This window comes from Meles meles, chromosome 13 (assembly GCF_922984935.1).
Source record: "Meles meles chromosome 13, mMelMel3.1 paternal haplotype, whole genome shotgun sequence".
Classification (NCBI taxonomy): domain Eukaryota; kingdom Metazoa; phylum Chordata; class Mammalia; order Carnivora; family Mustelidae; genus Meles; species Meles meles.
In genome coordinates, this window is record NC_060078.1 from 53,018,113 (window position 1) to 53,030,244 (window position 12,132).

The 12,132-nt window shown below is 37.8% G+C and overlaps 1 protein-coding gene across 2 annotated transcripts in view; it reads right to left on the reverse strand.

The window, feature by feature from the left end:
* IDE (insulin degrading enzyme) overlaps positions 1-12,132 on the reverse strand; it is a 111,500-nt gene that overhangs the window by 38,894 nt on the left and 60,474 nt on the right. For both annotated transcript variants that reach the window (XM_046027055.1, XM_046027054.1), the window contains exons 6-11: positions 11,172-11,284; positions 10,269-10,431; positions 9,531-9,623; positions 9,014-9,105; positions 7,337-7,417; positions 5,434-5,537 (exon numbers count right to left, since the gene is read on the reverse strand). In XM_046027055.1, the coding sequence (XP_045883011.1) occupies positions 5,434-5,537; positions 7,337-7,417; positions 9,014-9,105; positions 9,531-9,623; positions 10,269-10,431; positions 11,172-11,284 (646 nt within the window). The remainder of the gene's footprint in view (positions 1-5,433; positions 5,538-7,336; positions 7,418-9,013; positions 9,106-9,530; positions 9,624-10,268; positions 10,432-11,171; positions 11,285-12,132) is intronic.

The window sequence follows — 12,132 nt, forward strand, 5'->3', positions numbered from 1 at the left end:
CCTAACAAAGAGGGATACGTTTGCAAAACAAGAATTAGTGTACCACTGAAGAATTTAGAACTAAAACATACAGTGAAAGATAATTTAAAAATAAATTACAGGGCACAGACCTGTACCCCTGGGGCCAATGATACATTATATGTTAATATAAATAAATAAATAAATAAATAAATAAATAAATAATAGGGGCACCTGGGTGGCTCAGTGGGTTAAGCCTCTGCCTTCGGCTCAGGTCATGATCTCAGGGTCCTGGGATTGAGCCCTGCATCGGGCTCTCTGCTCAGCAGGGAGCCTCCTTCCCATTCCCCTATGCTTGCTTCTCTTACTACTTGTGACCTCTCTCTCTGTCAAGTAAATAAATTAAAAAAAAAATCTTAAATAAATAAATAAATAAAGGTAAGCAAGAGGAGTAACAGAAGAGAAAGAGTATACACACATCAAACTTACACCGAAATCTACAAACCAGAGTATGAAGTGTAAGAGACTTAAGTTAGGAGAAAAAGAAGAGAAAGCACAGTAATCCAAGTATGCCGTGGAGAGCTGCAATCTATTTAACTGCAGGCAGCTGAAAGAAATTAGCACAGAGACTGCTGTATCCTTAGACTATCTGACGGAAATCTAATTATGCTTAAAAATAGTCTTGACGAGTTTTTTAAGTGTGTGTATGTGACAATGCTATTCTTTTTTTTTTTCTTTTTAAGATTTTACTTATTTTTTTGACAGGGAGAGAGAGGGATCACAAGTGGGCAGAGAGGCAGGCGGGGGAGGGAGGGGGAAGCAGGCCCCTGCTGAGCAGAGAGTCCAACGCGGGGCTCAATCCCAGGACCCCGAGATCATGACCTGAGCAGAAGGCAGAGGCTTAACCCACTGAGCCACCCAGGCTATTCTTTAACTCTATCCACAAAGAATTGGCTGTTGAATGGTATTATATGGTCCTCAGAGGAGAGAAAAGAACTTTTCTTTTCATACTGAAACTTACAGCAGTGAACTTACAGTGAAACTTACAGCAGTGGGCTAGAATGAATGCCCACTACCAACTTCAAGTCAGCCATTTCGAAATGTTCAGAGGAAATGAACAGCTGTTATGGCTGGACAGGACTCTTTCAGAAACAATAAGCATCCTGACTATAGGCAATCGGGAATATAGCGCCCCAGACATGAATTCTCATGAGACTTTGGCAAATAATCCCTGAGAAAGCAAAGAAAGACATCCAAGAATGAGGAGAGGCTTCACAGGTAATTGTGATGAATTCAAACAGAATTAGTACAGAGAGTACAGATCTGGCCATCAGAAACTTGGATTCTGGTCAATACTCTGACTCATTTTCTTTGAGATCTTGCCAAAATCACAGTTAAGATCTAAATTAGGCAAGCCTCTGAGCTTCAGCTTCATTACTTCTTAAATAAGGATTCTAAGTAGATGAATTCTATCCTTCCACCGGAAGAATTCTACCATATCATGAAATCAAATCCTATTTCCAAAAGACATGCCTCAAAGAAGGAAAAAAAGTACAAAAAAAAATTTATTGATGAGACCCAAAGCATTAGAAGAATTGTAATAGGAAGGCTACAGTGCTGAAGAAATTGAGGTTCATGAAACATGCTTAAAAAACACTTTTTAAAGGGGTTTCTTAAAGAAAGAAGGAATCAAGAAAGGTTAGGCTAAAGGCTTAGAGAAGTCAACCACCTTTTTTTGAGCCCTTGGTAACTTGAATATGAAAAAAAAAAAAAAAACAACAGTTCTTACACGGAAGGACCTCATAATCCAACAGGACATAAGACCTAAAGCAGAATATGATACATTGGTCTTAGGCTGGCAGATGACAGGACGACTAGCATCTTATTTATATTGTTTTTAGAAAAAACATGGGGGGGCGCCTGGGTGGCTCAGTGGGTTAAAGCCTCTGCCTTCGGCTCAGGTCATGATCCCAGAGTCCTGGGATCGAGCCCCACATCAGGCTCTCTGCTCAGCAGGGAGCCTGCTTCCTCCTCTCTCTCTGCCTGCCTCTCTGCCCACTTGTGATCTCTGTCTGTCAAATAAATAAATAAAATCTTTAAAAAAAAAGAAAAAAAGGAAAAACATGGGCCGGGGTGCCTGTGTGGCTCAGTCCATTAAGCAATTGCCTTCAGCTCAGGTTGTGATCCCAGGTACTGGGACTGAGGCCCACATTGGGCTTTCTGCTCAGAGAGAAGCCTGCTTCACCCTCTCTCTCTGCCCCTCCTGCTGCTTGTGCACACTCTCTCCCTCAAACAAATAAAATCTTATAGAAAAAAAGAAAAAACATGGGTCTTTAAACTGCAAAGGTGGACCAAACAACAGGAAAAAAGGTGGTCAAAACCCAGGCCAGGATAAATGAGTGAGCCAGCCAAGTAATTCAAATGAATTCACATCTCCAGTGCAGATCATTCACATTCTCTGATACTTAGGTAACTAACAAATCCCAGAAGGATCACCGCCCACCACTTTGTAGAAATCTCGGAGGTGAGGCACCTGGGTGACTCAGTCATTAAGCGTCTGCCTTTGGCTCGGGTCCCTGGGATCAAGCCCTGGATCAGGCTCCTTGCTCAGCAAGGAGCCTGCTTCTCCCTCTCCCACTCCCCTGCTTGTGTTCCCTCTCGCTGTGTCTTTCTCTGCCAAATAAATAAAATCTTAAAAAAAAAAAAAAAAGAAAGAAAGAAAAGAAAAGAAATACCAGAGGATGAGAGAAGAGGCAGAAGATGGAGATGGACAAATGTTCTAATTTTCAGAAAGGGAAAGGAGTGGAGCTTAAAAAAGCATAAGCCATAGGCACTAACCTCTCATAAAATTCTAGTTAACTATCAGACTACCAAACATTTAGACAAGAATACAGTATCCTAGGACCTGCATGGATTCAGCAAGAACTCCTAAGCAAAGATTTACTTATGATTTAAGCAGGGCATGAGGCCAAGACTCTATAGCCATATTTGTAGATTTAATTTGGCAAAACGGAAATCGTCACATAGTAAAACACAGATGAATCTAATAGACATTATGTTAAGTGAAACAAAGATACATTGTATGAGTTCACTGATATTACATAATAAGTAGTCAAATTCATGAAAACAAAACAGAATGGTGGTTACCAGGAGATGGTAGGAGGGAGAAAAGAGGCCTCGTTGTTTAATGGGCACAGTTTCAGTTTTACAAGGTGAAAAAGTTCTGGAGATCTGCTTCACAATATGAACATATTTAACAATATGAACATAATACTCAATTGTAAAACCTAGAAATGGTTAAAACTGTAAATTTCATGTGTTTTACCACAACAACAACAAAAATCCTCTGAGCATGTATGTGTGGGCCTATTTCTGGACTCTGTTCTACTCTAATGATTTCTTTTTGATCCTCAGGCCAAAGCACAATGTCTTAACACAGTTTCAGAGTTAGCCTTGGAATCCAGTAGCCTGAGTCCTCCCACTTTTGTTTTTATGTTCAAGGGTGTTATGGCTGGGCACATGGGTGGCTCAGTTGGTTCAGCATCTGACTTTTGATTTCAGCTCAAGTCATTATCTCAGGATCCTGGGTTCAAGTCCCCCATCGGGCTCCGAGCTCAGCATGGGGTCTGTTCGAGATTCTCCCTCTCTCTCCTGATGCCCTTCCCCCTGCCCCACACTAAAATAAATAAATAAATCTTAAAAAAAAAAAAAGTATATAGATAATCCAGGTCCTTTGTATGCCCATAGGTATTTTGCAATCAATTTACCAATTACTGAAAGAAAAAAAAGCTACTAGGATTTTGATTGTGATTACACAGAGCCTATGAATCAGCCTGGAGAGAATTTAATAGCAAGTCTCCTAAAAAGGTCTTTAACTTCTTTCAGCACTGTTTCATAGTTTTGTATGATGAAGTCTTGCTTATCTTTGATTAAATTCATTCCTAGTTATTTTACATTTTTGTTGCTATTGTAAATATTTTTTCTTTTAAGTCTGAAATAATTACAAATTCACAGAAGTTACAAAAATAATACAGGGAGGTTCCATGTACTCTTCACCCAGTTCCCTCAATGGTTACATCTTACATTAATTATAGTAAAATACCCAAAGTAGGAAAATTGTATTTGATAGAATCTGTACATAGAATGAGTTCTATGTCATTTTATCATATTGATCACATTATATAACTACCAATAATATTTCTTTTAATTTTCCCATCGTTTGTTGCCTGTTGTCTGGAAAAATGCAAACAATGGTAACTAGGAAAAAGACATTGATGGAACAGTTCGGTCAGAAGGATTTTTCTTCTCAAAATCTTCAACCAGATTGTTGATTTTATTCATAAAATGACTGTTCCAAAAAACATATTTACTCAATCTCCATGTTCCCAGGAGAATTTTGGAAATACGTGCTTGACAGAGGAGTAAAAGAAAAAATGCAAAATATGTGCCCCTTAAATATATTTCTGGTATTATTTCACTTTGGAAAACATGGATGAAATTCAATTTAGTGGGAGAAATATCATGGGATAGTTCATAAGCTCTGTAGGGCTGAACCTCCTCTAATAAGAACATCTTTGTTACTGTGAGAGCTCCTCCAACTTTTGATCTCCTAGTTAATCACTGGTCAGTGAGAAGGCTTTTGAGACTGTAATCCTTACTTCCACTTAAGAAAAAAGAGGGTGTCCTCACTTGTTTATGAAACCAGGTATGTACAGTGATTTGAATTAGGATGAAGTCAAGTTAAGATGATCTATTACTACATTTTATTCATGATAAAATTACGTTTTGTTTTTTTTTTTTTTTTTATTTGAGAGACAGAGAATGAGAAAGAGAGAGAAATAGGGGGAGAATCCTCAACAGACTCCCTTCTGAGCATGCAGTCTGATGCGGGCTTAATCCCGGGACCCTGAGGTCATGACCTGAGCCAAAATCAGGAGTCAGAAGCCCAACCGACTGAGCTACCCAGGCACCCCTTGCTTCATATTTTTTTTAAAAAGTCTTCATGTTTTTGGAGCACCTGGGTGGCTCAATAGGTTAAGCCTCTGCCTTCAGCTCAGGTCATGATCTCAGGGTCCTGAGATGGAGCCCCACATCTGGCTCTCTGCTCAGTGGAGAGCCTGCTTCCCCACCCCCCAACTGCCGCCTGCCTACTTGTGATCTCTATGTCAAATAAATAAATAAAATCTTTAAAATAAATAAATAAATAATAAATAAAAAGTCTTAATGTTTAAGAGATCCTTCCTCAAAATAATCTAGAGTGGAGGGAAAATGAGTGAGGAGCAGCGGTTCAAGATAACAAAGGCTGGTCATGTTTTGATTTGCTGATGTTTGGTATTGCTTCACTATACTATTCTTTCTACTTTAATCATGCTCCATAACAAGTTTAAAAGCATTTTATTCACAGTTCCAAATTTTCAGCTTCTAACCATTATTGAAAATATAGTACGTAGCAGTAAAATCTATAGAGTGACTCACCGGACATTTTCTGGTCTGAGTTTGTCGAGAACCATCTCTATTAAGTCAGGTCTAAATTCTTCCAGTAAATATTCAGCTGTGAGCACTTCTTCTAGGGGATAATACTTATTAAAAGGAAAATAAATAGATAAATGAAATGCGCAAGGCTACTACAGAGTCTAACTTATTAAAAGCAAACAAATCTCTAACACATTAAACCCATTATTTTACATGCCCCCCCATCCTCCTTCAACTAAATTTTACTCAGCTGGAAAAATTTCCTTTTTCTTTCTTACCACACTTGAAGCAGTTTCCTATTGCAAGATGATTTTGCAGTTAATCCCCAAATACATTTACATTATTGAGAGCAAAATCACAATTTTTTCAGGGAAAAGTGTAATATTTCTGGCTAAAAACTGAATCCTTGTTAATGAAGAAAATTTGATAGTGAAATGCTGACACCTATAGGATTCTTACTATAAAGTACATACATTTTTATAAACAGAATTTCCTCTCAAATTTCTATGAATGAAATTAGAAAAGCATTTAGAAAGTTGCTGGGGGAGGAGTGGCTTATATTTTTGGCTAGTGAAGAAAAATGATGTCGAAGATGTTTTTTATTAGTAAGAGCAACTTCCAATATACTGAGACAAATTGAGTCACTCGTTCAACAAATATTTAACAAACATCTACTCTGCACCAGGCAAGACAGATGATGTCCCTGCTCCCTAATAGAGCTTATATTCCTTTTTTTTGGTATACAATAATGCAGTTAATAATAACAATAATTCATTTGGGGATTAAGACTCAAGGCTGAACTAAAATACAGAACAACAATGAACATGTAAGTTAGGAGAGGGAGTGACCAGAGTTTTAAGGTTTTGTTTTTATTCCAGTTTGGTTAATATAGAGTGTTATATTAGTTTCGGATGTACAAATACAGTAATTCAACAATTCTGTATTATTGCTCAGTGTTCATCAAGGTAAGTGCACTCTTAATCCCCTTCACTTACTGGACCCAAGGAGCTTATATTCTAATTGGGAGGGAGGCAGACAATAAACAAATTGTGTCATTATAGTGATAGGTGCTATGAAATAAAAAGGGGCAGGGCATGACTGAGAGGTCAGGGAAGGTCTCTGTGAGAAGACACACTTAAGTGGAAACCCAAATAAGAACCAAGCCATGCAAAGACAGGAGAGAGAAGAGTTCTAGGTAGAGAAAACAGTTAATGTAAAAGGTCCCACGAGGGAGAATAAACTTAACACTTGAAGATTAGGCAGGCAGGCAGCCAGTACAGCTGGAGGGGAAAGAGAACAGGGAGATGGGTTGGGGAGTCATATAGAACATGGTTAGAGAGTCAGGCAGGTCACTTTGTAATCCAACATGACATTTTGGATTTTATTCTGATAGGAAACTACTGAAGGATTACACAGAGAAGACAAACAATCTGATTTTGGTTTTCAAAATATTACTGAGGCTGGAAAAATAAACTATAGTGTGAAACAAGAGGGAAAACAGAGATTCCAGGTAAGAGATTATAATGGTAGTCAAGGCAAGAAATGATGGTAGCTCAGACTAGGGTAGTAGCAACGGAAATGGAGAACAGTAGATGATCTATATAGCTTTCACACAATCAGCAACTGATACATTGTAGAATTGAAAAATATTTCAAATATTTAAAATATTTAAATCCAAGAAGCAAAATGCCTCTGTAATGAAAAATATTATAGATGATAATATTTAGGGTGATGAAAATTAAGATTTTAAGCATGGTTTGACATCAAAGTTTGCCAGGTTGCTACAACATCTAAAGTTTAATACTACAGTTTCCGTTTTTATCATTCATGTAGTACTGAAGGTAATATACACAAGGATCACAAAAATACTCTATATACTAGTGTATACATAAAATAACAAACTTACATGCAATATTCCGGCAATCTTAGAGGTATAGCCCCGTGGCCTCTCTTTATCTTTAAACCTAAATGCAACAGCATTCAAGTCCTAAAGTGGAAAATTAATCCAATTACACATAAGTCAACTACTACTTAGAAATACTTTAAAAAAGTTCCTTCTTTAGTGTCTAGCTTGCACTACAGACTTTCTACTCCATATTTAACTTTATCAGGAAAAATCAGCTATGCTTGATTTAGAAATGTACAGAACACAAATGAAAATAACCAAAACAGAATATGATTGTTTAGCCTAAAATACTGAAACTATTGGTCAAAGAATTAGGAAAACTGTGGAAGAACTTTGCAAGATCAACAGTTACACAGATGATCATCTCGTTGATCCATTCAGAGAATTGCACCCAGATTAGAAGCTCTTATCCTAAGTTCTACAAGCAGAGTATCCCTTTAAACTTCAACCTAAGTAAAAAGGATTTCTCTTGGGCACCTGGGTGGTTCAGTTGGTTAAGCCGCTGCCTTTGGCTCAGGTTATGATCCCAGGGTTCTGGGATCGAGTCCCACATCAGGCTCCCTGCTCAGTGGGGATCCTGCTGCTCCCTCTGCCTGCTGCTCCCCCTACTTGTGCTCTCACTCACTCTCTCTCTCAAATAAAGAAAATTTTGAAGAAAAAAAAAAAAAAACCAGGATTTCTCTCATCTTTTTTTTTTTTAATTTGACTGAGAGAGAGAGAGAGAGAGAGAGAGATCACAAGTAAGCAGAGAGGCAGGCAGAGAGAGAGAAGGAAGCAGGCTCCCTGCCGAGCAGAGAGCCTAATGCGGGACTTGATCCCAGGACCTCGAGATCATGACCTGAATCGAAGGAGAGGCTTAACTCATCGAGCCACCTAGGTGCCTGGATTTCTCTCATCTTAAAAATACATTTCAGAATCTCAATAAGCCTTAAATATAAAGCACGTATTTCTAAAAAAACATTTAAAAGAAGTCTTTAAAATTCTGGCAGGAATGCCTGGGTGGCACAGGTGGTTGAGTGTCCAACTCCTGGTTTTGGCTCAGGTCATGTCTCAGCGTTGTGGGATCGAGCCCTGTGTCTACTTAAACACTGTCTTTCCCGCTGTCCCTCTCCCCTGTATGCACTCTCTCTCAAATAAATCGAACTTTAAAAATAAAGTAATAATAGTAAAATTCTGAAAGAGAACACTTGTTTTATTAAAAAATAATAAGAGATAGCCAGGTTTTTCCAAACATACAACAATAGAAGCACTTTTAAGAACATAATCATATATAAAACAATTCACAATTTATTTGAAAGTTCGCTGTAGATTTTTGTTAGCAGATCTGAAAATGACAGAGGCTCATGAAGCTTTTGGCAAACACTAAGGTATGCCCTGATAGATACAAGTTCAAGAAACTGCTGGCTTTGTTCTGAGGGACAGAAAAGCAATTCCTCTTTCCCTCTGAAAAAAAGTTACTTGATGCCTTAGCCCTAATTGTGCCCCAGGCAGCCAATCAGAGTAATACAACTAAGCTTTAACTAAAGCTATTACGCATTGCAAGATTTTAGAGTTTAAATAACAACAAAAAAACCAAAAACTTTAAAAGTTTCATTGGGCCTTAAATTTAAATTAATTCACATATATATGTTTCCTGAAAAAATTTCCTTAAGAAAAATTTTGGTGTAACAAAATTACCTTGCACTCTTGGAAAACCCATTCTTGAGGTCCTTCTGCACGTAACTTCTGAATGTACTGAAACATGTGCAAAATTATATCTTCAACGTGTACTGGAAAAAAGGGGCACACTTAAAAACCATTCAGTCCTTGAATCCTTCAAATCAGTGAGCTCACTCCTAAGGTAAAGTCAGGTAGGCAGAAATGGAGTCCTCACCTCCCTGACATTGGTTTTAGGGTTCCACACACATGGCCCTCCAGGCTCTAGGACACGGGACAGGAGGGACTTTGGGGAAGTTAATGAGCCAACGAAAGGCCAAGGACACATTTCACAAATGCAACATAATGACAGGTTGTTAAGGAAGGAAAAATCATCCATGAAATGAAGGTGAATCTGCACATGAAAAATACAATGGATGAATTGTACAAATTAAAGTCTTTATGACTTTACTACATAAAACAGATCCACAGCATTAAGAAATATTTAAAAATTTATCATAAGAAGTCAATTTTCATACCATAAGAAGTTAATACTTACATAATCCTTCCTCAGTCAGGTCCACATTAATGATAAAAAACATAAAACCCCGGGCTCCTTCCTTCTGTCCACCAACAAGAGTATTTACCCAGCCTGTAACATTCAAAGAAAATCAAAACAGGCTTGTACGTGTGGCTTCTTTTAAAATAAAGAATTTTTTTTTAATTTATATTATATGTTCCCAAGATATTAGAATGAACCACTTGCAGAAAAGAGCAGGAAAAAATTGGTTCAGAAAAACCGTTTCAGACACTGTGGAAGACTGAAGGGATTTTTTGGGTTGGGAGGTTTCCTCAGGACTCTTCAAGTCATAAAAGAAGAGCCTGAGTTGAGAGGGGCCTTGGAAATCACCTATTAACTAGACCCTTGTACACCCTGGTCTGATGGATAAGAGCAGACAAATAAATAATGTGTACTGTTATTTCACAGAGATGATAAAGAATATCCAACGTGAGCTTTTACTTTTGAACCTTTCTATTATTTAAAACATGTAGCACAATCCCTTGAAAAATCTAAACCTCGCTGCACAATACTGAAGAGTAAAACAAATTATGGCGGGGGGAGAATCCAGAGCAAAAAATCAAAAGCACACTAACAACCACCCCCTCACTCTCCCATAAACCCCAAACTGTCTCATCCAAAAATGTTCCTTCACACAAAAAAATCTAGGAGAAAATGAGAGCCAGAGTAAAAGGATGTGGGGTACTACCCTCAGAAGCTGGTACCCAAAAGACTTACCCTTTGATTTAAGTTCTGATAACAGACTTCCAGGACCTTCATGACCAATGAGATGACCCAGATAATGGCCAGGATTTGATTTGTAGTATTTCTGAAGGTCAGGGATGGGAAATGTCACATAAAGATTCCTAATATCCTTAATGGGTACTATTTTGTAAAGTTGCTGGAAAAAAAAAAAAATCAAGAAAGATTAGCTGTATCAACTCCTACTGAACAAAATATTTATGAACTATGAAGAATACAGATTTTCATGGAAAAATCCCAAATTCAAGAGAATCAACTGCCCCAGAGAAAACTGGTACTGACCACAAACAGTAATTGGCTTGGGCTCTTTCTAAATGGACTTTCATTACAGTTGGTGTACAGCCCATGTCTGGTCCCCTCGGCCATGCGGCTCAATATGCTTGCCTTCTGGCACTGGAGAACAGCTTCTACAGTTTAGCAAGGCTCTAACTACCAAAAATACTTTTAGTATGCAAAGATCAGATGTATATCGATATCTCTTTGGTGACACATATCCCTAATAAATGCAAAACTGATTCAACTATCCAAACAAATATTAAAAACTGTATAAACAGGGGCGCCTGGGTGGTTCAGTCAGTTTCAGTTGGGTGTCTGCCTTCAACTCGGTCATGGTCTTTGGGTCCTGGGATCGAGCCCCACACTGGTCTTTCTGCTCAGTGGGGAGTCTGCTTCTCTCTCTCTCTCCCTGTCTGTCTTTCCCCACCACTCATATTCTCTCTCTCTCAAAATAGATTATTTAAATCTTAAAAAAAAAAAAAAAAGGATGAAAAAAACCTGTATAAATAAAACTTCCAAAATTTTTCATCTACTCTTTGGTAAAATGGCATATATTATGCCATGAATTTAAAAAGAAAAAATAACAGAAATACATGCACTTACTTTAAGATGTTCTTCTTGGAAAGGGTGTTCAGGAAATTCTGGCAGTGGGACATTTTTGTTCTCAACTTCAGAAAATAACTTTACCACCAGATCAGTTAGGTCGTCTAAAGATTCTGTAAGAAAATAATGAAAACAGAACTTAAACTAATCGTAACATGACAGGCAGTATTTAAAACCTTAGGATCTTTTATACATATATAAAATCACTATATTGTATACCTTAAACTTATCCAATGTTACACGTCAATCATATGTCAGTAAAGCTAAACGAAACCTTAGGATCTCCTGAAAAAACTCCAGACTATTAAAAAGAAAACCTATGATTTTTTTAAAGCTGCATATGACAAAATTGAAGCACTCTGCCCAATCCCGTCAGTGCCTGTGCAACTTCTAAAGCTGAGCCATACCGATAACCATACCTCACACATGTCTAGCTCTTTACGGTTTAAAAACTGTTTTACAAATGTTGTCTTGCAATATTTTAAAACGTATATTAAAACAGTAATAGAAGAGTTGACTGCATTTGGAAAACTACTTGATCTACAACTGCCAACAGGCACATACTAAACCATCAGCTGATAGATGATAACATATACTTTATAAACAGACACAGTCTAAGCCCATTGTTAAAAGTCAAATATTAGAGCTTGTGAGTGATTCTGTGGGAAAAGAGTACAAAATAGTGAAAAGAGTCCTGGGTGGGGAGACTAGAAGACTTGGATCTTAAACCTGGCTTCACCAAACGTATCAACTGACTACCTGGACCACCCTGGTTAACCACTTCAGGCTCTGTAAAATGAGAACACTGGGGGCGATGATCGCAAGTCTCTTCCAAGGTCTAACATTATATGGTTCTGTATCATAATGTACTAAACCCATTCAAAGGCTTATAATTACTGTTAGAATAATATGGCCACTTGAAGTTATTCTATATTATCACCTACCTATATTCTTTTATAAA